The 19,038-nt window shown below is 45.4% G+C and overlaps 5 protein-coding genes across 6 annotated transcripts; 2 read left to right on the forward strand and 3 right to left on the reverse strand.

Annotated features, from left to right (window-relative positions):
• Positions 1 to 1,469: 1,469 nt before the first annotated feature.
• LOC9652535 (SPX domain-containing protein 1) lies at positions 1,470 to 2,959 on the reverse strand. The gene is made up of 3 exons (XM_024671096.1): positions 2,541 to 2,959; positions 2,268 to 2,430; positions 1,470 to 2,176 (listed from the first exon to the last, which is right to left on the reverse strand). Exons 1-3 carry the CDS (start codon positions 2,907 to 2,909, stop codon positions 1,638 to 1,640), a joined length of 1,071 nt encoding a protein of 356 aa, XP_024526864.1. The 5' UTR covers positions 2,910 to 2,959; the 3' UTR covers positions 1,470 to 1,637.
• Positions 2,960 to 3,011: 52 nt separating this feature from the next.
• On the forward strand, positions 3,012 to 4,007 carry LOC9634064 (dirigent protein 1). Its single transcript, XM_002966306.2, has 2 exons — positions 3,012 to 3,097; positions 3,165 to 4,007. Exons 1-2 carry the CDS (start codon positions 3,069 to 3,071, stop codon positions 3,949 to 3,951), a joined length of 816 nt encoding a protein of 271 aa, XP_002966352.2. The 5' UTR covers positions 3,012 to 3,068; the 3' UTR covers positions 3,952 to 4,007.
• LOC9652536 (chloroplast processing peptidase) lies at positions 3,984 to 5,352 on the reverse strand. Of its 2 annotated transcripts, XM_024671097.1 has the most exons (7): positions 4,921 to 5,352; positions 4,792 to 4,860; positions 4,673 to 4,732; positions 4,540 to 4,626; positions 4,412 to 4,479; positions 4,220 to 4,348; positions 3,984 to 4,099 (listed from the first exon to the last, which is right to left on the reverse strand). In XM_024671097.1, exons 1-6 carry the CDS (start codon positions 5,335 to 5,337, stop codon positions 4,246 to 4,248), a joined length of 804 nt encoding a protein of 267 aa, XP_024526865.1. In that variant the 5' UTR covers positions 5,338 to 5,352; the 3' UTR covers positions 3,984 to 4,099; positions 4,220 to 4,245. The 2 variants fall into 2 exon arrangements, with proteins under 2 accessions (XP_024526865.1, XP_002966710.2); XM_002966664.2 differs by lacking the exon at positions 3,984 to 4,099 and having other exon boundaries at positions 4,124 to 4,348.
• Positions 5,353 to 5,393: 41 nt separating this feature from the next.
• On the reverse strand, positions 5,394 to 8,024 carry LOC112345086 (kanadaptin-like). Its single transcript, XM_024671094.1, has 12 exons — positions 7,741 to 8,024; positions 7,602 to 7,687; positions 7,467 to 7,546; positions 7,354 to 7,409; positions 7,246 to 7,294; positions 7,033 to 7,194; positions 6,882 to 6,971; positions 6,713 to 6,826; positions 6,537 to 6,661; positions 6,264 to 6,484; positions 5,560 to 6,204; positions 5,394 to 5,493 (listed from the first exon to the last, which is right to left on the reverse strand). The coding sequence occupies exons 1-12, from the start codon at positions 7,953 to 7,955 to the stop codon at positions 5,444 to 5,446; spliced, it is 1,893 nt and encodes a 630-aa protein (XP_024526862.1). The 5' UTR covers positions 7,956 to 8,024; the 3' UTR covers positions 5,394 to 5,443.
• Positions 8,025 to 15,542: 7,518 nt separating this feature from the next.
• On the forward strand, positions 15,543 to 18,717 carry LOC9634066 (nucleolar complex protein 2 homolog). Its single transcript, XM_024671446.1, has 14 exons — positions 15,543 to 15,679; positions 15,733 to 15,796; positions 15,855 to 15,978; positions 16,033 to 16,099; positions 16,150 to 16,244; positions 16,299 to 16,370; positions 16,422 to 16,910; positions 16,965 to 17,267; positions 17,329 to 17,658; positions 17,711 to 17,917; positions 17,972 to 18,061; positions 18,117 to 18,211; positions 18,263 to 18,367; positions 18,421 to 18,717. The coding sequence occupies exons 1-14, from the start codon at positions 15,556 to 15,558 to the stop codon at positions 18,665 to 18,667; spliced, it is 2,412 nt and encodes an 803-aa protein (XP_024527214.1). The 5' UTR covers positions 15,543 to 15,555; the 3' UTR covers positions 18,668 to 18,717.
• The last annotated feature ends 321 nt before the right edge of the window (positions 18,718 to 19,038 follow it).

A 19,038-nucleotide genomic window follows, 5' to 3' on the forward strand; every position in this document is an offset into this window, starting at 1 on the left:
ATTTTAACTCAATTTAAAATTTTAATGCTATTTTAATGCTATATTTGTTTTGCAAGAACTACATCCACTCCATGTAGAGCTGAAGGCCTTGGTTGCTCGATTCATTGGCAAATCAGATGCAATGGTTTATGGAATGGATTTCACGATCCACTCAACCAAACTACCAAGCCTTATATTGGCAAGGGAGGAATTTATGTCGCAAGCTGGTAGGGAGGACTAATTATCAGCAATTCTTTGAACCACACGTCTATTATATTTGAAGCACATAGTTCTGGTTCCAAAGTGAAAGTTTTCCAGGACAACTGTAAGCTGTATTGCTCAAGGGCAACCTCGGACTCGGCCTTGGAAAAAGATAATTGTTGTCATCGAAGATATTTACAGCATAGAGGGTGAAATTTGCAGATTAAAAGAGATAGTGCAAGTCTGCAAAGCCTACAAGGTATTTTTCTCTCTGGATGTCTTCTAAAACTGTTGGAGTGTACCTTGATGAGGCACACACATTGGAAAGATTGGGAGTCTGCGAGGTTGATCTTGGTTACGTATACAAAGTCTTTGGTTCTTCCACGGGATACACTGGGTAAAGTAAGACAACTCCCGTTGCTCAACAAGTAATATCGGCCATGAATGTCATAATTGGTGAAGATGGCACTCATGCTTGCTTACAGAGATTGGGATGTCTTATGGGATAGAATGTGCCCCAGGCAGGTGGCTGTTGTGACTGTGGCCTTTCCAGCGACACCCTTACTATAACCACGCTGTTATTGTTCAGGATATCAGTGAAGTTGGGGATGACAAAGGCATCCTTGCTAAACACCCCCCAATCGTCATTTTCGTAAGTTAATACAAACTCCATGACAAATTAAATCTATAAGCAATAATTAAAGGCCATTATTCATCGGCCATGCTTCGCAAACTTTATCTTCTACTCACTGTCTTGGGACGCTTCCTCGGGTGCTGCAGTGCCAGTGTCGTCCTTTCTCAAGAGATCATCTGCCTGGAGTGTGGCCTTTGAGAGCCTCGGCGAGCTCGCGATCAAGCTCCTCCGCAAAGTTCATGGTCATCCTACTCGGGAATTCACAGGAGAAAACGCAAAGGTATCAGGAAAGAGGAACGATTTCACTGCTAGGTACCTCGTCCGCCACGTCGAGCGCCTCACTCGTTGTGTTGGTCGTCTCCAGTTGCTTCATGGCCTGTGTAAATGCTCTCCTCTACCTGGGGAATGAAAGAAACAAAGAACACGAAGGACGGACTGAAATGGAAGTTGAATCTTCATACCTGTAAGTGGGTTCTCGATTTGACACAAGCGCTCGGCCTCGTCTTCCAGAAGCCTGGTAACAATGGGAAGAAAAAAGAAGAGATATTTAACTAACTTGAGCATATCAACTAGGCTCAATATCCCATGTTCTCCATGATTCGGCGAGAATCACAAGCCTCCTGTTAAACACCATCCTGTTGGAGGGGTAACATCGTTTTAAAAAAGGTTAACTTTGATTCGACCATAGGCTTGCTTGTAAAGGTCTCGAGCTTCAACTCTCCAAGAACCCTAAACACACCAACGGTCCAGATTTGACGCGCCAGAAAATATGAAAACCAGGGTACAAGCGCCAGCGAGTTTGTATTCGATCAAGAGCTCGCCGCTAGCACGACACAGTGGACTCGTCCACCACGACGCCCAGATTCTCCTCGCGATTGAAGAGCGGCAGCGAGAGTGGGCTGTAAGTGGAGCTGCCTTTGCGAAGCTCCTGGATAGTGTGGAGCGCTGCCACTGTGCTCCTGTAAATCCCTTCCATATTCCCATCCTCCTGCTTTGGGGACGAGCACTCTGCTCTCTCTCCATCGCCTCCTCCCTCGCGCTCGAGATCTTTTTTTTGTTCTTCCACTTCTTCCTCCTTCGCTGCTGCTGATGAAGATGATCCCACTGCTGCCACCGACGATGATACTCCAGCTTGTGACGAGTCTCTCACTTTAGCCGGATCCATGGAAACTGGCGCATCGATCACCGTCTCGCCCAGCATCGCAGCCGGGAAGATGGACTGGAGATTGCTCTCGCACTCCCGGACGAGCTTGGAGAGGAGCTCCGTCTTGTAAAACGGCTGGTGCAGGACCTTGCGAATGAATGGAAGCCTCAAGAGAGCTCCTGTTGTCTTGTCGTGCTTCTTTAGGATTTTCACCAGGCCTGTTCCAAATGGAATGGAAGAGAAAAGAAGAAAAGCGGTTGCTTAGATCATAGAAGAAGCCAAGAGCAAAGATTTCAAGCTTGCGTGTACCTGTGTAATTGAGCGAGCTATAGTTCTCGAGAAGCACCATCTCCCCGTGAAAGGTGACTAAGTCCTTCCAGATATTAAGCATCTCCTCGTCAAAATAGGGACCACCAGACAAAGAGCTTTCGGCGTTTTCCACTCGCGCCCGTTCGATCCTCTCCTTGAGTTCCTGGAAAAGCATTAAACAAGAAGGAAAGAAAAAAAGGAAGCACGACATCAGCACTTATCCTCCACTAGAGTCTTTGTCGATCGATCAATCGAGCAAAAGAAAAGAAATACCTGCAAGCGAATAACGTATTCCTCCTCCTTATCGATGAAGAACGCGTTGAATTTCTCGAGCTCCAGGTTGAGCAGCCGGATGAATTCCACCTCCTGGCTCGTGAGCCCCCGCCCCTCTTCATTCTCCTGGAATTGACGATCCGCATTACTGGCAGCCGGCCCAGTGACGCTGCCGCTGCTCTCGTTGCTGGAATTCGCTGGCCGCCGCCGCTGCTGCTGCTCCTGGTGGCCGCCAAACGGGTGATCGGTGAAGCACTCGGCCGCGATGAGCTTGAGGCGCTTCTTGAGCTGCTTGTACGAGAGGAATTTGTCCTGCCATTCCGGCAGCGTCTCCTCGATCTGCTGCTGCAATCGCTTACCGAATTTCATCACCGCGCGAAGAACCCTAGCTATCTATCATCCACGCCCTGGCGATTAAAGTGAAGTGGGAAAGGTGGATATTCTCGTCAACAAGAAAATACCTCTTTCTCAAGGGACTCGAACCGGGCACCTCTTGCGCCTAGACTTCTCGCAAGAACGCACTACCTAATGTCTTGTGGAGTCCACCTAATAAGAACGTAAGAAAAGAGCAATTCAAGTGCAGATAGATTGTCTTCAAAGTTCTCACAGATCTTTCCTCTCTAGAATTTCTTCCGAGAACATTGCTCGAGATCTTTCGTCTCTGGTAGAGATAACTTGGTCCCTTCCGATTCGCTCTGTAAGTTCTCTGCTGCTCCAACACTTATTGCTCCTCTCCGGATCTCCGATGAAGTACCACTTCCTCGCGCTAGCGCTGGCAGCTCTCGCCTGGATAATTCCCAGCTCCAGGTGCCAGAGCGAGCAGCAGACGAGCTTCGAGTTCTATATGCACGATAACATCTTCGTCTCCAACCCCTCTGGAATCCCGGTAGCCGGAGCAAACGGCAGCACCACAACCTTCGCCTTTGGCACCGTCATTATCATCGACGACGCCCTCACTCTCGGCCCCTCCCCGACTTCCACATCCTTGGGCCGAGCTCAAGGAACTTACTTGGTCACCTCCCTCGACGCCTCCACCATTCTTCTCACTTTCACCGCCGTCTTCTCTGACCGGAATGGTACTCTGAGCTTCCATGGATCGGACAAGATAACGGACCCAACTCGAGAGATCGCCATCGTCGGAGGCACCGGCATCTACAGGTTTGCTCAAGGCTTCGCTGTTATCACCACTACCTCCAGCGTCAACTTCTCGGCAGTCCTCCACTTCAACGTAACTTTCCAGCACTCGGACGAGATCAGGAGTGGCTCCTCGACATCACCCGGCGGCTCTTCGTCCTCCCCCGGTGGCTCTTCGCCGTCTGGCTCCTCCGCTGCTTTGTCGTCGCTGAGTTTCTCGTCGTTCTTTGGTGTTCTTGCCATTGCTGGACTGATTCATCGTCGTCTCGCTTGTTAGTTGCTGTTGCTTCGGTCAGTTTCGTTTTCGCTTGGCAATAAACTCGTGTTCCTGTAGCTATTCTTCGATGTCCACTTCGTCTTCCACTAGCTCGGCTTTTCGGTGCTTTTCGGTTGTCACGCATATGGCATCGACCAAGACGTTCAGTCTGGAAGAACAGAAGAGAAAAGGATAGTGAATCGTCAAAATCTCTTGCAAAGTTTTCTCTCTTAGAAAAGCCCACGCGGGGATGGACGAAAGCAACTACCTAGCTACCACCACCACCAACCTTTAGAAAGTGGAAGTCAAAACTCCTCACATTGATTGACGAATCCAACCAAGTGTGCTGCCGAGCCTTGTTAAAGGCCAGTACCTCAAGACGGAGCGGCCCCGGATGCTCGACACAGGAAGAGGGCCCCTAGAAAGAACAGGGAACGATGATCAGCAAAACCGATAGCTAATGACGAATCATAGCTTTTACCATATGTGCGAATCATAGCTGTTGTTCCTGTTGTCTCCCATAACGAAGACGTGACCATCAGGTACAAGCTACAAGGAAATGCGAAATTCTCAGACAAAAAAAAGAGAGAAAAAATCCGAGATGCGTACCACCGAAGGCATGTCATAAATTGCGGCTTCCGAGACGAAAGGTTCTTCTTTCGTAATTCCATTGACAATGAGTTTTCCGTCGGACACCTGCAGACGTTTTAGAAACGGAGCCATTGAACTTTGCATAGCTTACTTCAACAGTGTCGCCCGCTTTGGCAACGATTCGCTTGATGAATAAATCTCCAGCACCTTGCTGACGATATAAGAAGTTAATTTCAGTTCTCAAGCCAGGAAAGAAATCCATTCGCTCACCATCAGTGACGCAGGACCATCAAACGTGACAATATCATTGATGTCAGGAGAGTTGAATCGATATGAAAACTGGGAAAAAGAGAGCCATGCGCATGAATAAGAAAGAACTATAAAAAGAGAAAGCTTTACCTTTTCAACGAGCACAATATCTCCAGGCTGCAGCGTTGGAGACATAGACTCGGACGGAATGATGCTCGGGTCTGCAACGTACCACCGGAAAAATATCGAAGCGGCGAGAACCACTCCAATGATCTTGACATCGTCGAGAATCGAGAGAAACAGCTCGCGCCTGTCAATCCCAGGATCCTTGTTCTCGTCCACAGCTTCGTTCTTTTTGGAGTTTCTTAGCTCTGGAGCTTCTTCTGGATCACGAACAGCTCGACAAATCCCAAAACTTCCAATCTTCAACCCCTTGCTCTTCACACCAATAGCTGTTGCTGACGGAAAAGCTGGCGAACCCACTGCCGGCATTCTATGGTGATAGTGCCTCCCTCCAAACATCAGGCCACCACCACCAACGATGAAGGAACCCATTGCACTGACCATGAGCACTGGTAGAACCCTAGAAAGAACTCAAGTTTCTTCCTCAGGAAAGCATTTAAAAAAGCTTGTCAGTATCACTGTACAGAGAATTCTCAGCAAGTTCACCTAGCTAGTAGCCATATTTCTCGTTCAGCAATGTTCTACCATCGCCCGTTTGTCCTGGATAGAAAACAAGAGAAACGAACAAGTCTTGAGAGAAATCATACAAACAAAGCCAGAACTTACCGACAGGAGGGACCCACGACTCAAATTCCGTCTCTTCATCGGCCATGAACTTTGGACGCTCAGGACCCAGCGTCCGCTTCTCCTTGGCTTTCTTCTTTTTACTCTTCGTCTTTGTTGGAGGAGCTTCCGCAGCTGTTTCCTCCTCGCGCTCGGTCGCTTCGGGGCTGCTCGTCAATCCCTTCTTGTGTCTTAGCAGCAGCGCGATGTCGTTGGCCACAGCGTCCTCCGAGACTTTCTCAGCATCTTCACGCCCGCCTGACAGCAATGATGTTGGATTATGCCGTTGCAAACTCTCCTTCCACTCTTTGTAAGGCACAAACTTGTCCTCCGCAGCAGCGTCCTCTTCGGCAGCTTCCGCGCGTTCAGATGCGGGCTCTTCGGCTGGCTCCTGAGGCCGGGGAGCGCCGATCCAAATAACGCTGTCGGAGATTACGCCAGCTTCTTGGTCGGGTTTGTTAGCGCCCAAAGTAGTGCCGCTCTTTTCAGGTGGCACTTCAGAAGGCTGGGAGCTTTCGTCACCTTTGGTTTTCCATTTTTTGGTGATCTCCCCGGTGGGATCTGCAACTTTCAAGAGCGTAGACACTTTATCTGTTTCAGCCTGAAGCCTGTCCAGCTCCTTTCTCAACCGTGTGGCACCATCTTCAACTGCGCAAAGAAGGCCCTAGTTAAGAATCGAAGACTTCAGCATAAGACTGAAAACTCACCTAATTCAGTAGAAACGTTACTCATATAAGCGTCCAAGGGGTCGTCAGAACCTTCCTCATGACCGGAAGGCATAGGTTTCTTTCCTTCTCCAATGAGTTTTAAGCGCACTTCCTCCATCTCTTTCGCTAGCTGATCAAGCTTTTCCAGAAGAGAGGCTGCGCTCTGAGCCTCCGTGTCCTTCTTATGTTTCTTTTTCGTCCGGTCATAAAAGTCGTCGTCGCTGGCAGAAGACGGACGAATAAGTAACGAGGAGAACACTGACCAAGGCTTACCTTAAATCATCTTCTTCCTCCCCCTCAAAGTTTTTAGTTTTCCGTTTGGCGCCTGTTATTCCGAAGACACTCTCCTTTATGCTGTCGTTTAGAGTTTCCTCAAGATTTTCAAGCTGCTCCAGGAGCTGACCAAAATAGAAAACGATCATTACACAGAATACGTAGAAAATAAATACCTCTTCAATCCTCTTTTCATTTCGGGTTACTTGTGTTTGCTGTCCTTGAGTGAGGCCTCCCTGTGCAGCTTCTTTAGCTTGGATTGCATCAATTTCCTTTTTCAGGTTCGTAAGCTGGATTGCCGAAGAAGTGGTCATTTGGATCGTCTTGATGAACAAGGAAACAGACCTTATCGTTGCGCTTTTGGATTTGTTCCATGGTTTTCTGCTGCTTTTCCGTCAACTGGCCCTTGTACGATTGCCATGTCAAATCGTCTTCCTGCCAAGTATAAAAACAAAATACCAGATAAACGATCACATGACAACGCTGAAGTACTTACCACAGCTTCTTCATCAACAGCGTCTTCTCCCATTCCCCACGATGCCCCTTGCTCGGCTGCAGCATCAGCTCGTGCTCTTAAAAGAGAGGCCTCTTCCTCCTCTTTCGACTGCTGAGCTTCAAGCTGCCTCATTATCTGCCGGTCTTTCCGTGACAACCCTTCCTAGCAGCAAGTCACTCAGTTCGATTTTTCTCGCCACAGCTCAAAACATACCTGAGGCATAAGTTCTTCTGGGCCTTGAAAGAGGTACATTCGAGTAGAGCTACAAAAGGATAGGCACCGGTTAATCGATACTAGACTGAGAACTAGCATGAAACTTACAGACCGAAGCGAAAGATACTTCCAACGTGTACAGGAACGTGAACTTTAGCTTTTACCTGAACAAAAGAGACTCGTATCTCTCGACATCTCAAGAAATGGAAAAGAATTCCAACCTTTAGCTTGTTGACGAAAGTGCCATGAGTGCTGCTCAAATCGAAGATGAACGCATCCCCATTGCTGTTGTACTGAAGAACTGATACCAGAAAAATGAAGTAGAAGATGAGAAGAAACACAGAAAACTCACTCACCAGCATGGTGCCGAGAAATGCTGGGGTGATCCAGCGCAAAATCACAGTTCTCGTGCCTCCCAAACATGTAAGCGCCCTTCTCCGAGCTGTAAGAACATCCATGAGAATAGTTCGACACAAACAATGACGAGAAACTCACACTGGAAGCTCCTCCAGAATTGATCCATCCTTGAGCACCTCGAGAAAGTAGGGTTTACCCGGTGCGTGGCTCCACTCGGGAATGTCGTAGGGCCGAGCTGGAGCGACGATCTTCTTTTTGTCGTCGACATCCGGCGGAGCTGGCGGGTGCATCGCAGCGATTGGAGGCGGCGGAGGACGAAACACAGCAGGCGGAGGCGGCATCATGTCGCCCATTTTCTTCAAGCCCTAGCAAAACCCCATAGGGCTATTTATCAAAGTTTTACGAATAGAGAAATGTGATGTAGATCACGTTGAATTAAAGTATGTTTCTTGCTCTACCTGATGGGGGAACGATTAAAACGGGAGTGAAAAGCATAGTATATGGCATTATAGTCATACACTTAACACTCTCCATAAACTTAGAAGAGATGTGATCTAGATAACATAAGTTGATATTTTGCTTGCTTATTGTTTCACAAACATTACAACAACTAAGGTAAACCAAAACAGCTGAATTTTCCAGGATCGGCCTTTGGTCAGTGACTGCTTTAGTTACAAGGGAAATGGTTGGCATGACCTCATTGGGTATGCCTATTAGTTTTGCAGTAAATCTAATGCTGGTTTTTCAAATTCTTTATAGGTTTACGCAGATGTCGCTTAACGAACTTCAAGCTTCAGCTGGTGGTGCCGTTTTGTTTGAACCGAATGCACGACATGATTGCATTTTCTGGAGTCGATGCATTTCAGTTTTCTTCACAGGCAAGTCGAAAGCTTCACGTAGAGGATGCAGCAGGATATCCATCTGGCCAAAGTCTCCTTGAATACCTACGCGCAGTTGACTTGACCGGTTCGAATGGTTCTATGTCCCCGCCAAATTGAGATATGAAATGTTTGATTTTCTGTCAGCTTCTAATGGCAATCCTCATCATCAGGAGTAGTCATACAATTACTCATTACAGTACATTACCTGCACTACGTTACCTGGACCAAACCGAACTCCATCCATGGTGACAATGACTACGGCTACCATCAGTATTGAATTGATGATGAAGTTTTGTATATATTATAAGCTTTTTGCTGCGCTTCAGTGGCAAGCCGATGATCACTTTCATTCTGAACGACACAGCACTGAGGTAGGAGTCCGTTTGGATGGAAATTTTCGTGCCTACTGCAAGCTCTGACAAACCTGGCTCTTACGAGTCCGTCCTTGTTCGCTCTCCGGTGGTAAAGATGGCCTCCATTGTCTAGTTTCGTACGCGGGAATTCCATGGCACCATGGTGCGTATGCGCGGCTGCGATGGCTGGCAGTCGTAGTGGACTGCCTCGATATCGTAAGGAAGAAAAACTCTTCCTGGTCTCTTTTTCAGTGTAAAAGAAGAAGGGAGAAGAAGGAAAGAGCTCTCTTCCTTTGGTTCTTTCCCTTTCGACTTGTTTTGCTCGATCATGGGTCGCTGTTCAATCGTAGGGTAACTAGCATTGCCAATCTCCATCCCATCTATAGCACCAAGAATCCTCCAGCTCCTTGTCGAATGGTTTCTCTGTAGCCGCAATGACATTGCTCCCGGTATGCGGCCTGTCAAAATTCCTTTTTTTTTGTTTGCTTAAGCAATGTTTATAATCCTATATTTTGGTTTGCTTAAGCAAAACTGTAGAAGATAGTAATGAATATACCTAGAATATATCTGGATATTTTAGGATATTCTACCATTTAACAGTTGTTAGATTAATCTTGTATTTATAATTTATAAACTTTTAAAACCCTTTCTAGTATATTCTTTTTTATTCTATCATCTTATGCAATAAGATTAATCTTGTGTTATAAATTACAAACATGCTTATAATCATAAACTTTATTTGATCAATTGGATTAATAAGTAATATTTAAACTACTATTAAGAAAACTAAGCATTGGAACATGCAACGCATAGCAATTTATTAAATTATAAACATGTGTGTAAGAAAAGTAAAAATAATCAAAATAAATAAAACTAAGCAGCAGATTATCTTTTTCTTGGCAAATGCGGCTAAGGGTTTCTTTCCTTAAGTCATGATTCATTCTGGAAGGTGATGAATCAAGCTTGGCACGCAGTAGTGGAAGTGTCCTCATTCAATGGAGTTAGAGAGCATTGCTTAGGTCTGCTCCGCTTGCAAGACTTGCAGTTTTAGGAGCTCCGGAACCACTGAAGATTTTCTTTTCTCTTCGTCATTCTCAAGTAGATCTCATCTCCAACTACAACCAAGAGATTTCGAGTCAAGCTCTTACTGAGATCCAATGAGATATCGCCAGGGAAGGCTTTCTTCACTTGGAAGACTATCAACTTTTTTCCTTTATTTCTTTCCACAGGTTTCAAAACTAGAGCCTTAAGAGCTCGCTGGACTTGTAAACAAGCGAATCAAGAGATGGGAGATGCACCTTTGTAATTTTTAATTTTTTCTCTTTGATTTGTCTCAACAATCATGCTTATTTTCTTATTTTCTTGATTTAACAATATACACTGGTTATGAACAAGCAGAATAAGCAAATTAAAAAAAGTTAATTTGTTTGTGCCCATTAACCGACATAGGCAAACTTTATTGTTAATGTTTTTAAAACACTTCCAACTGCAAAAGCATCTTCTCCTCATCTTTCAATCACTGGAGCTGCAAGTTTTCCAGTTCTTCTGGATAGTTTGGAACTCTCTGCAGTGGTCACTGCCCAACGAGGATTTCATCAAGATGTTACAAGTTGTTACTATGGCACTGTCGCTCCATGCAGAAGGGAGACTCAGCCTCAAGCATCAAGCTAATATCACGGAAATCTTCTCAAACATCCCAAGTCGCTTGGGTGGCTTCTATAGCGTAAGTAGAGCCTCATCCCTCATCGGTTTAATCACTCTCTCAGAACAAATGTGAGTTAATGCAATGACTATTCTATTGCAACTAGATATGTTCTTGCAACCCCTTCTCAGCATATGCAAGGCCCGATGTTGTAACGTTTTCGCATTGCAGAGGAATTACTTCCACTTGATTGGATAAACTCTATGTTCTTCAAATACCAATGGAATTTATTCTACTTTATAACCCTCAAAACATGCAATGTTTTGCTCTTATACACATAGTGGGGTAAATCACAAATTTTTACTTCAAATCCACTCTCATTTGACAGTCACTTTGACTCCCCACTTGATTCTTGTGACACTGCCACAAAAATGCAAACTGCTACACCTTTCATGAATCTCATTCCAGCCTGAGTATAGAATGTAATAAATTAATGTAACCTAGCACTTTGATGCTCCCAATGGCATACATATTAATTCATGCTTCTTAAGTCTAATAATAATAAGGTTTAGAAATATGTGACCTGTTCTTGTTCTTGGGAGTCATAAGAAAATTACACGGCTTGTGTGTAACAGAAACATTTTTAGAGTCAACACTGTAACAAATACTTCACACAACAGCTCTCCCTCTCAAATGGGCTCTCCTTGCCAAATTCACCTCCAATCACAATGTGTTTTGGAATCCCTGGCATGTTCTCTTGCAGCTCTGCCACATCATCTGTCCAATGAATGTACCTCTTCCTCACCAAGCACCCAATCAAGGAGGGTGCTCTTGCACCCGTACTTCCTTTCCATGTGCATGAAAATAACTTTTACCTCACCATCCCTTTTGAATATCCTCCTCTCAAGCTTCATGATTGTATCCGTGTACGAGTTCTTTGTCAGTTTATAGATTAAAGACCCTGGATGACGAGCCACAAGATCGAAAAACTCTTGCTTCGAACATGGTGCTTTTTCTGGTTGAACAATGTCCCACTGTATACTGTCTGCAGGATCACGAATTTGGTAAGCCAAGTACAGGCCAACCCCAAAATCGAACATACTCGGTGGTTGAGGCAACTGGAGCTGCATGTGATGGAGGTCATCACTCAACCATGTGTGGCGTGGTACGATATCACCTAGCGTGAATGGTGCACCTGCAAAATACAAGGATGAGGTGCGAAATGGAAAGTATTCTCACCGTTATTCAATAGCGTTTTCAGCTGAATCATAAACGCAAATCCAAGCACGTCCGCATCCTCCTTGTCGGTCCAGCTTGATGAAGTCAAGGGCGGCCATAGAGCCCTTAATTCGCTGCCAGACAAGTGTGTCACGCAATAAGCTACCAGGGGCAGGAACCTGACACAGAGCTGCAGCAAATTTGGCGTCACAGCTCTTGTGTGCTTTTCTTAGTGGACGATCTCACTCTACTTGAATCAAACCGACTATGCCCTGTCCTTCAAGATCACCCCAAGTGTCATCACTGCCGTCCCACACTTTCTCCCCTCGTGTCACAGGAACTCCTAGTTCAGAAGTGTAGATGGCTGGAGTATCTAGCGCGTTTTGCCTTTGCTGTAGTCAGTTCTCGACTGCTAAACAGGGTCCATGCGTTGTCAAGCATGCTCCTTACTTTCCTTTTATCCAATCCCTCCTGCATGTTCAGTTCACGCAGACTAATAGGACGTGGGAGCTCTGTCATCAGAGAGTTGATAAGGAATGAGAGCATTCTCGGATTACCGCCCGCAATGTGGATCACCTTCTTCCACTCATCTGTAAGCGTGACACGAGGCCCCTGGTTTTTCATCACCCTGTCAAAGAATATCTGGGCCACTTCATTCATGTCGTCATTTGTCAAAGGTGGCAGAGGAATATAGGGCGTCTGCGCATGTCCGGTGCCTGTCCCTGCGAGTGATGCTACAGAATGCCATGTTGTCGCTGCAGTGAACAGCACAAAAGTCTCACTGCCACTGTGTTTGAACTAGGAAACATACTCCGAGAACATAACCCCCTTCTCGTCGCCTTGTTCGCCTCGTCAAAATACCACGAAAGGAACACCTTCGCCAAATCCCAACCCGCGCCTGATGAAAACTATTACATCGTCAAGAGTCAATTGTTGCTTCAGACCTGGGGCCCTGCGTTCCAAAGATGCGAGCATATTACTATAATTTGGTGTAGAAATCGCAGTCACTGCCGCATGAAGGCAACGGCTTGTTCTCTTCCCACAGCCGGCTGCCAGACATTCCCGTCTCCAGTACGTGATACATGCAGACTTCTTTGTCCGTCTTGACTACGCTGTCCATCATGTTCTTGAAATCTTCAACTTGAGGATCAACAACCTCCCATAGTTTCAAGTTGAACCTGGCATCGTCCTTTACCTCTAACCATTTCTCCAGTAGCAGTGCTGAGAGGCAGCTTACCACGGTTGTCTTTCCTACACCAGGATATCCCACTAGCATCGTGATGAAATCTTTCCGCAGTAAACTGTCAACACTTTCCTTGCTCATGAAAGTCGAGAAGATCCGCGCAGCTGACAGGATCTGATGCTCGAGGGTCTCATCGCGGCCCTTCAACGTGAAGTAATGGCCTATATTTCCTAGCATCGAAGGTAAATCATCCTGCTCACCACGCCTTGCTGGCATGCCCAATCGCTTCCTTGACGCCTTCAGATCGCCAAGGAAAAGCTCGTTCAGACAAGAGATTCTTGCACCTGGAAATGACGTCAGGGCTCAAAATCAAAGGCAACAAGCCACTTACTCGGTGCGAACGACTCGGTGACGGAACCTGAGCCACACAATGAATAGGTGAAATAGCCCACACAAAACAAAACGGAAATCACATAGCTTAGAATGGCTAAACGCAAAAACGCATAAGAGAATCAAACAACGTGAGACAGCAGCAACAAAGACACAGATTAGCCCGAACTAACTCAGATTCACGGACACAATAACATTGAACAAAAACCAGGAGATAGCTATTACTCAAGCAAGCTAGACACCACAAGATCAATCAGCGCCACTTCAACCAACAAAAATGGGTACCCGGCACAGCCTGAAGTGTTGTTCGAGAAGGCACTGCAACAAAATCAAATAAGTTAGGACAAAACAAGCCTTTTAAACAGATAAACACAGAGAACAGACCTATTGGCATCCCCGTCGGCGTCTACAACACCCATTCCCATAGGGCTGTAGATAATTCAGCATCCTCGCCCTTGGCTTCGGAGGATGTTTGAACCTCTCCTGGCCCAGATCAGTAGACCACGGTAACGCAGATCATGCTTCCTTCAAAGCACACTTTAGAAGGAAGAGGGGAAGCTTTAAAGAAAGACAATTTTCCATTTTGTTTCATATTTCTTTTCCATCCTGAAAAATTTGCTGCGCTTGGTTAAATATAAATTAGGCCTAAGTTTTTGTGGCTTTCTTCATAGCTACTTGAACAGCGAAAACATGATGAAGATGCCACTAGAAAATGGTGACCTTTGCATTCTGCTAGCTACAGACACCAGGCCACATTTTACATGCGGACCAGCTGACTGCCATTGCTCTCTTTAGCACCTTTTCATTCAGTGGACATCAAAGCTAAGATGGGAAAACAAGAATTGAGATATATACATAAGTTTCCTTTGATTGTCCCTCAATCACATACTGTGATTTGCTGCTATTGTTTAAACACTCCGATCTATCGCTACTCCCTTTGTGAAACTAGTCTGAGCTGTTGTTGGCAGACTTCAAAAGTCGTTTTCATGAGCAGATCTGGGGTCATGTTTGTTGTGGAAATGTACACCTCCTCTTTCAATCTGCTCTTTGATGAAATAGTGAACACTTCGAAGTGTTTGTTCCTCTAGTGGTGTATTGGATTCAGAGCAGATTGTAGGCACGCCATATTGTCATTGTAGACATTCAATGGTGCTTGTGGTCCAAAACTAATAACATCAGATCCATAGAGCCTCTTTGACTACTATGTACTCAGCTTCACAAGTTGATAATGCAACCATTCTCTGTTTTTGGCTGTGCCAGAAACAACTGCATAACATTCACCATCCAATATGGTACCAACACCCCTGAACAAATATTTCCTTTGGCCACCTGCTTGAACACAAGCTGTAAGGATGCAGTTTGGCATATGTAGTTTATGATTCACTCCACTGCATACTAGTGCCATGGTTCTACATGAATTGACATGTACCAATGCCCCAACCAGGTTTTGATAAGGAAGCTTGGCCATTTCCCTTTTGTCCTGCCTGGAAAGCTTGTGCACAAAAGGATCGGACCGTGAAAAAACAGCTGTACTCTTTGAAAAGATTTGAAATATGCTGATGAATCTTACGGATATGCCTTTCCCTATCACAACAAATTTGTAAGCCCAGATAAGACATCGAAAATTGAGTGTCTTTCCAGCCATGAGATTACTAGAATTATTATTCCTAGATTCGCCTACTATCATCGGTTATGCCGCAAAATGCTGTCCACCAACCAGATGTTCGGGAGGAACCTAGAAAAAACCTGATACCAAGAAAATAATGCTTGAGTATTGATAAACTTTTGAGTTTGAACATCAGAGACAACAAAAACGCACACTCTAACACTCTGGTTTTCATATATTTGCTGCAGGCCGGGCTCTCCTGCGATTCGACTGGGTGAGCTTTCCATTATATGTTTCAAGAGCCAATTTATTTCGTTTTTTTTTTTGTTTTGTTTATATTTTGCATTTCCAAGCATGAGACACCAAGGTTCAGGAAAACCTTAAAATGCCACTCGCTAGTTACTGCCAGACACTAACACACACATTGTTTCAACAGGAGCTGTGCTCGAGCAAAAGCACTCAACTACATATGGTCTTCATATGTGAAGATTGTTCCTGATTAACAATGGATCTATTCACTTCTGCACGGTCAAGTCAGGTCTTTCATGCATCCAAGAAGACGAAACATGGTGAGAATATAGTCTTCTCTCTTATTCTTTTCCATGTTTAATCCTTTTTCTCAAAATTGGAGAATATACCTATTACTAGGGGTCTTGCTAGGGTTTTGGGATATCTGAGCAATGGGGAAGAAAGCGCCTAAGAGCGTCAAGAAATTCACGAAGAAGCATCTCAAGTCGGTGATCGCCAAGCGCCGGAAGCTCAAGCCCATGCGAAATGCGCTCCGCCACAAAGAAGCGGCACTGGGTATGGAAGAAAAATCGCGGTTTTGCAGTGAGTGCATCTAATCCTTGTTGCAGAAGAGAAGCGTCGCAAGGCGGCCCTCGCGGAAAATGCTGCCGATGCGTCGACGAAGAAGAAGAAGTACGTCTCAATTGCGGAAGACAAATTGATAAATTGACAAATTTCCGTTTTCTTGTAGGAAAATGGAGGAGATGAATGTGGATGAGCTCATGGATGGAGATTTCCTTGACGATGGCGATGATGATGTTGAAAATGGAGTCGGTTCTGACGACGCGAGTGATCCCGACGCTCCTCTTCCAGAGGTGAGCCGTAAGACCACGAACTAAAACAGCATTAAAATGGTGTCATCCGATCAGGTCGATGGAGATGAAGAAGACTTTATTGACATCACTCCACCTGATGTGGAAGACGATTCCGACAGCGGTATTCTTTTTGTTTGTCTAAGATTTATCTAGCTAACTTTGGTCTTCCAGATGATGGGGATAACGCGGAAGTTAAAAACGAGAACAAAAAGTTCAAATCCGAGATTGAGAAGCACAAAATGGATCTCGAGAAACTCAAGGAGAAGGTAGCTCAGAACTAGTCTGACGCTTTAACGATTGTATTGTAATCTGCTATGCAGGATCCAGAGTTTTATAAGTTCCTTGAGGAACATGATCAAGAACTTCTTGGGTTCAAAGAAGACGAAGAAGAGGTACGGCTTGCCTGGTTTCTTTTGATTTGTTATCCGAGTTATTCTTTATAGGAACAAGACGATACTGAGAAGCCAACGTCTCGTGACAAGGAAGAAGACTCCCTGACGATTGCTCACGTAGAAAGTTGGATCATAGCTGTCAAGGAAAAGGAGAACTATGCCGCGCTGCGGAAGCTACTTGGTGCTTTTCGCAGCGCATGTCACTATGGGGAGGGGGAGGAGGAGGAGCTCTCGGAGCGATTTATCATCAATAGCAGCAACGTTTTCAACAAGGTCATGGTCTTTATTCTCTCTGAGCTCGACGGGATCTTCAAGAAAATGCTGCATATTCATCAAGAGAAAAAGGTGGCTACGGAAGATCTCAAGAAAATTGGCCGCTGGAAGAAGCTGTTCCCGTTTGTCAAGTCGTACCTCGCCAGCGCGCTACATGTGTTAAACCAGATGACGGACAACCGGATGATCTCGTTTACCTTGAGACGTTTGAGGCCGTCGATCGTTTTTCTTGGTGAGTTTCCAGCTCTGGGAAGGAAGTTTCTGAAGGTATGCAGATACTTTTCTAGATGTTCTTCAACTCTCAGCCATTTCCTTGTCTAGGCTGCGTTTCATTTCTGGAGCACCGGCGAACAATCCTTGTCTTTCGTAGCTTTCTCGTGCATCCGCGACATGGCCATGCAACTTGGCACGGATTGCCTCGAGTCCTGCTCAAAGACCATCTACAAGCAGTTCGTTTCTAGCGCAAAGTTTGTAAGCGCGACAACACTTCCTCGGATACAATTCCTGGCAAATTGTGTAGTGGAGCTCTATGGCATCGACATTGCTGTCTCGTACCAATGCGCCTTCACTTTTATCAAGCAGCTGGCTATTATACTCCGAAACGCACTCACTGTAAAATCCAAGGTAAGTGTTTTCTCTGCTTTGTCTTCAAGACAGTGACGCTGATAGAATATTTACTTTCCAGGATTCCTTCAAGAAAGTTTACTGCTGGCAGTACATGGCTTCGCTGGAACTGTGGGTGAAAGTAGTGAGCGCCTACACTGGCAAGGATAATCTTCAGCCTCTAGCGTATCCACTGGCTCAAATTCTCGGGGGCGTCTCTCGTCTCGTTCCTACTGCTCGCTACTTTCCTCTGCGAATGCAGTGCGCGGTGATGCTTAACAGATTGGCAGCGGCCACGAATACGTTCATCCCAGTTGCTCCCGTACTGCTGGATATGCTCGATTTTAAAGAGATGAAAAAGCCGCCAACTGGAGGAGCTGGGGACAGCGTAGATTTTCATGTCGTGATCAAGGTAAACGCGTGTTTTTAAGTTTCTTCACGTAACTCATGCTGGTGATTTGTAGGTGGGTAAACCAGTGGTGAAGACGAGGGCCTTTCAGGAAGAATGCGTGAACACGGTGCTCGAGCAGCTTGCTGAGCATTTGACGCAGTGGTGTTACTCCGTGGCGTTTCCTGAGCTGGCTCTGATTCCCCTCGCTCAACTCCGTCGATTCGTGAAAGAAACGAATGTCGACCGTTTTAGAAGGCTAGCGAGGCAGCTCGTTGAACAGGCAAGACAACTTTCACGGTTATAATTTTTCCAGCACTGAACTTTGTTATTTCAGATTGAACGAAATGTAGAGTTTGTGACAAAGAAGCGGGAAGGGGTCTCGTTCTCTCCAAAAGATAGCGAAGCTGTTGCATCCTTTCTAAAGGTACGTGCATGCGCTTGGTGGTGTTCTTTTCTCTCTCAAGCCTTTTCACAAACAGGCTGAGAGGGAGGCTGGAACAAGTCCATTGTTTCAATATTGCAACGTTCTACGAGAACGAGCGAAAGAACGGCGGCAAGCTCTTGTAGAAACAAGGTTGTTTTCTCGTTTCTCTAGTACCTCTTTTTATTTACTCTCTTGTTGCAGTGTGGAGGTAAAGCAAAAGCCGGACGAGGACGAGCTCGCTCGAGACGATGGCAAGGCCAAGGAGTTGTTTAACAAGAAATGGCATCAACAAAAGAAGAGAGCAGGGTCTGAATCTCAACTTCTTCTCCAGGTTTTGTTTGATCGGGTATAATTGCAGGACTGAGATTCTTACGAAGAAGCAACAAAAAGAGGAGGAGAAAGAGAAAGGCGATCAAGCGGGGGTCGAGGAGGACAGGGTCGAAGATCTTCTTCTCTCGGATGACGATGAGCAAGACGATGAAGGCGTGCGTTCTAACGATGATGAAGCAGCACAAAAGCCAGCAAACAAGAAAAGAAAGAGATCTTCTAAACAGAAGCAAAGAACCAAATAACAAAAGACTTGTTTTTACAGAATTTCTTATCTAACACATTGCAAAGGCAATTTTTGAATAAAAATGCTTACAAACCTTTACCAACTGTGTGCAACTTTGGCCACTAGAATTTTAGTATATGTTGTGAGTGCTAGCTTTGATAGTGGATTTTGCATTTGGGATGCCGAAGGATTGATAACTGATTGTAATTATTTAGATTCAGTGTCTTATAGTGCATAGCAAATATTTTTAAATTGCTATTTTTAAATTAGAACTCAATTCTTAAAAAATCTAACTATGACAATTATGACAAAAATCCATCCAATTATGACAAGCAATTCTTTATTGCAATTTTGGAGGGGAGGTACAGCCCCCAAGAGGGGGGGGTACCTCGGGTGGGTGGCCTGATAAAAGTTTTTGCATGTT

Source organism: Selaginella moellendorffii, unplaced genomic scaffold, assembly GCF_000143415.4.
Source record: "Selaginella moellendorffii unplaced genomic scaffold, v1.0 SELMOscaffold_7, whole genome shotgun sequence".
Classification (NCBI taxonomy): Eukaryota; Viridiplantae; Streptophyta; class Lycopodiopsida; order Selaginellales; family Selaginellaceae; genus Selaginella; species Selaginella moellendorffii.

Excerpts from the sequence above, each read along its gene's own strand:
- LOC9634064 (XM_002966306.2), top strand. The coding sequence starts at position 3,069 with ATGTCTTGTGGAGTCCACCTAATAAGAAC. Across the intron at positions 3,098-3,164 it reads GGAGTCCACCTAATAAGAAC|AATTTCTTCCGAGAACATTG; the intron begins GTAAGAAAAGAG and ends TTTCCTCTCTAG.
- LOC112345086 (XM_024671094.1), bottom strand. The coding sequence starts at position 7,955 with ATGGGCGACATGATGCCGCCTCCGCCTGCTGTGTTTCGTCCTCCGCCG. Across the intron at positions 7,410-7,466 it reads CTTTCGTCAACAAGCTAAAG|GTAAAAGCTAAAGTTCACGT; the intron begins GTTGGAATTCTT and ends TCTTTTGTTCAG. Across the intron at positions 7,195-7,245 it reads CAGAAGAACTTATGCCTCAG|GAAGGGTTGTCACGGAAAGA; the intron begins GTATGTTTTGAG and ends ACTTGCTGCTAG.
- LOC9652535 (XM_024671096.1), bottom strand. The coding sequence starts at position 2,909 with ATGAAATTCGGTAAGCGATTGCAGCAGCAGATCGAGGAGACGCTGCCG. Across the intron at positions 2,431-2,540 it reads AATACGTTATTCGCTTGCAG|GAACTCAAGGAGAGGATCGA; the intron begins GTATTTCTTTTC and ends ATGCTTTTCCAG. Across the intron at positions 2,177-2,267 it reads TAGCTCGCTCAATTACACAG|GCCTGGTGAAAATCCTAAAG; the intron begins GTACACGCAAGC and ends CATTTGGAACAG.
- LOC9634066 (XM_024671446.1), top strand. The coding sequence starts at position 15,556 with ATGGGGAAGAAAGCGCCTAAGAGCGTCAAGAAATTCACGAAGAAGCAT. Across the intron at positions 16,371-16,421 it reads TCAAAGAAGACGAAGAAGAG|GAACAAGACGATACTGAGAA; the intron begins GTACGGCTTGCC and ends TATTCTTTATAG. Across the intron at positions 16,911-16,964 it reads TGGGAAGGAAGTTTCTGAAG|GCTGCGTTTCATTTCTGGAG; the intron begins GTATGCAGATAC and ends TTCCTTGTCTAG.
- LOC9652536 (XM_024671097.1), bottom strand. The coding sequence starts at position 5,337 with ATGGTCAGTGCAATGGGTTCCTTCATCGTTGGTGGTGGTGGCCTGATG. Across the intron at positions 4,861-4,920 it reads ATATTGTGCTCGTTGAAAAG|TTTTCATATCGATTCAACTC; the intron begins GTAAAGCTTTCT and ends TCTTTTTCCCAG. Across the intron at positions 4,627-4,672 it reads AAGCGGGCGACACTGTTGAA|GTGTCCGACGGAAAACTCAT; the intron begins GTAAGCTATGCA and ends AAACGTCTGCAG.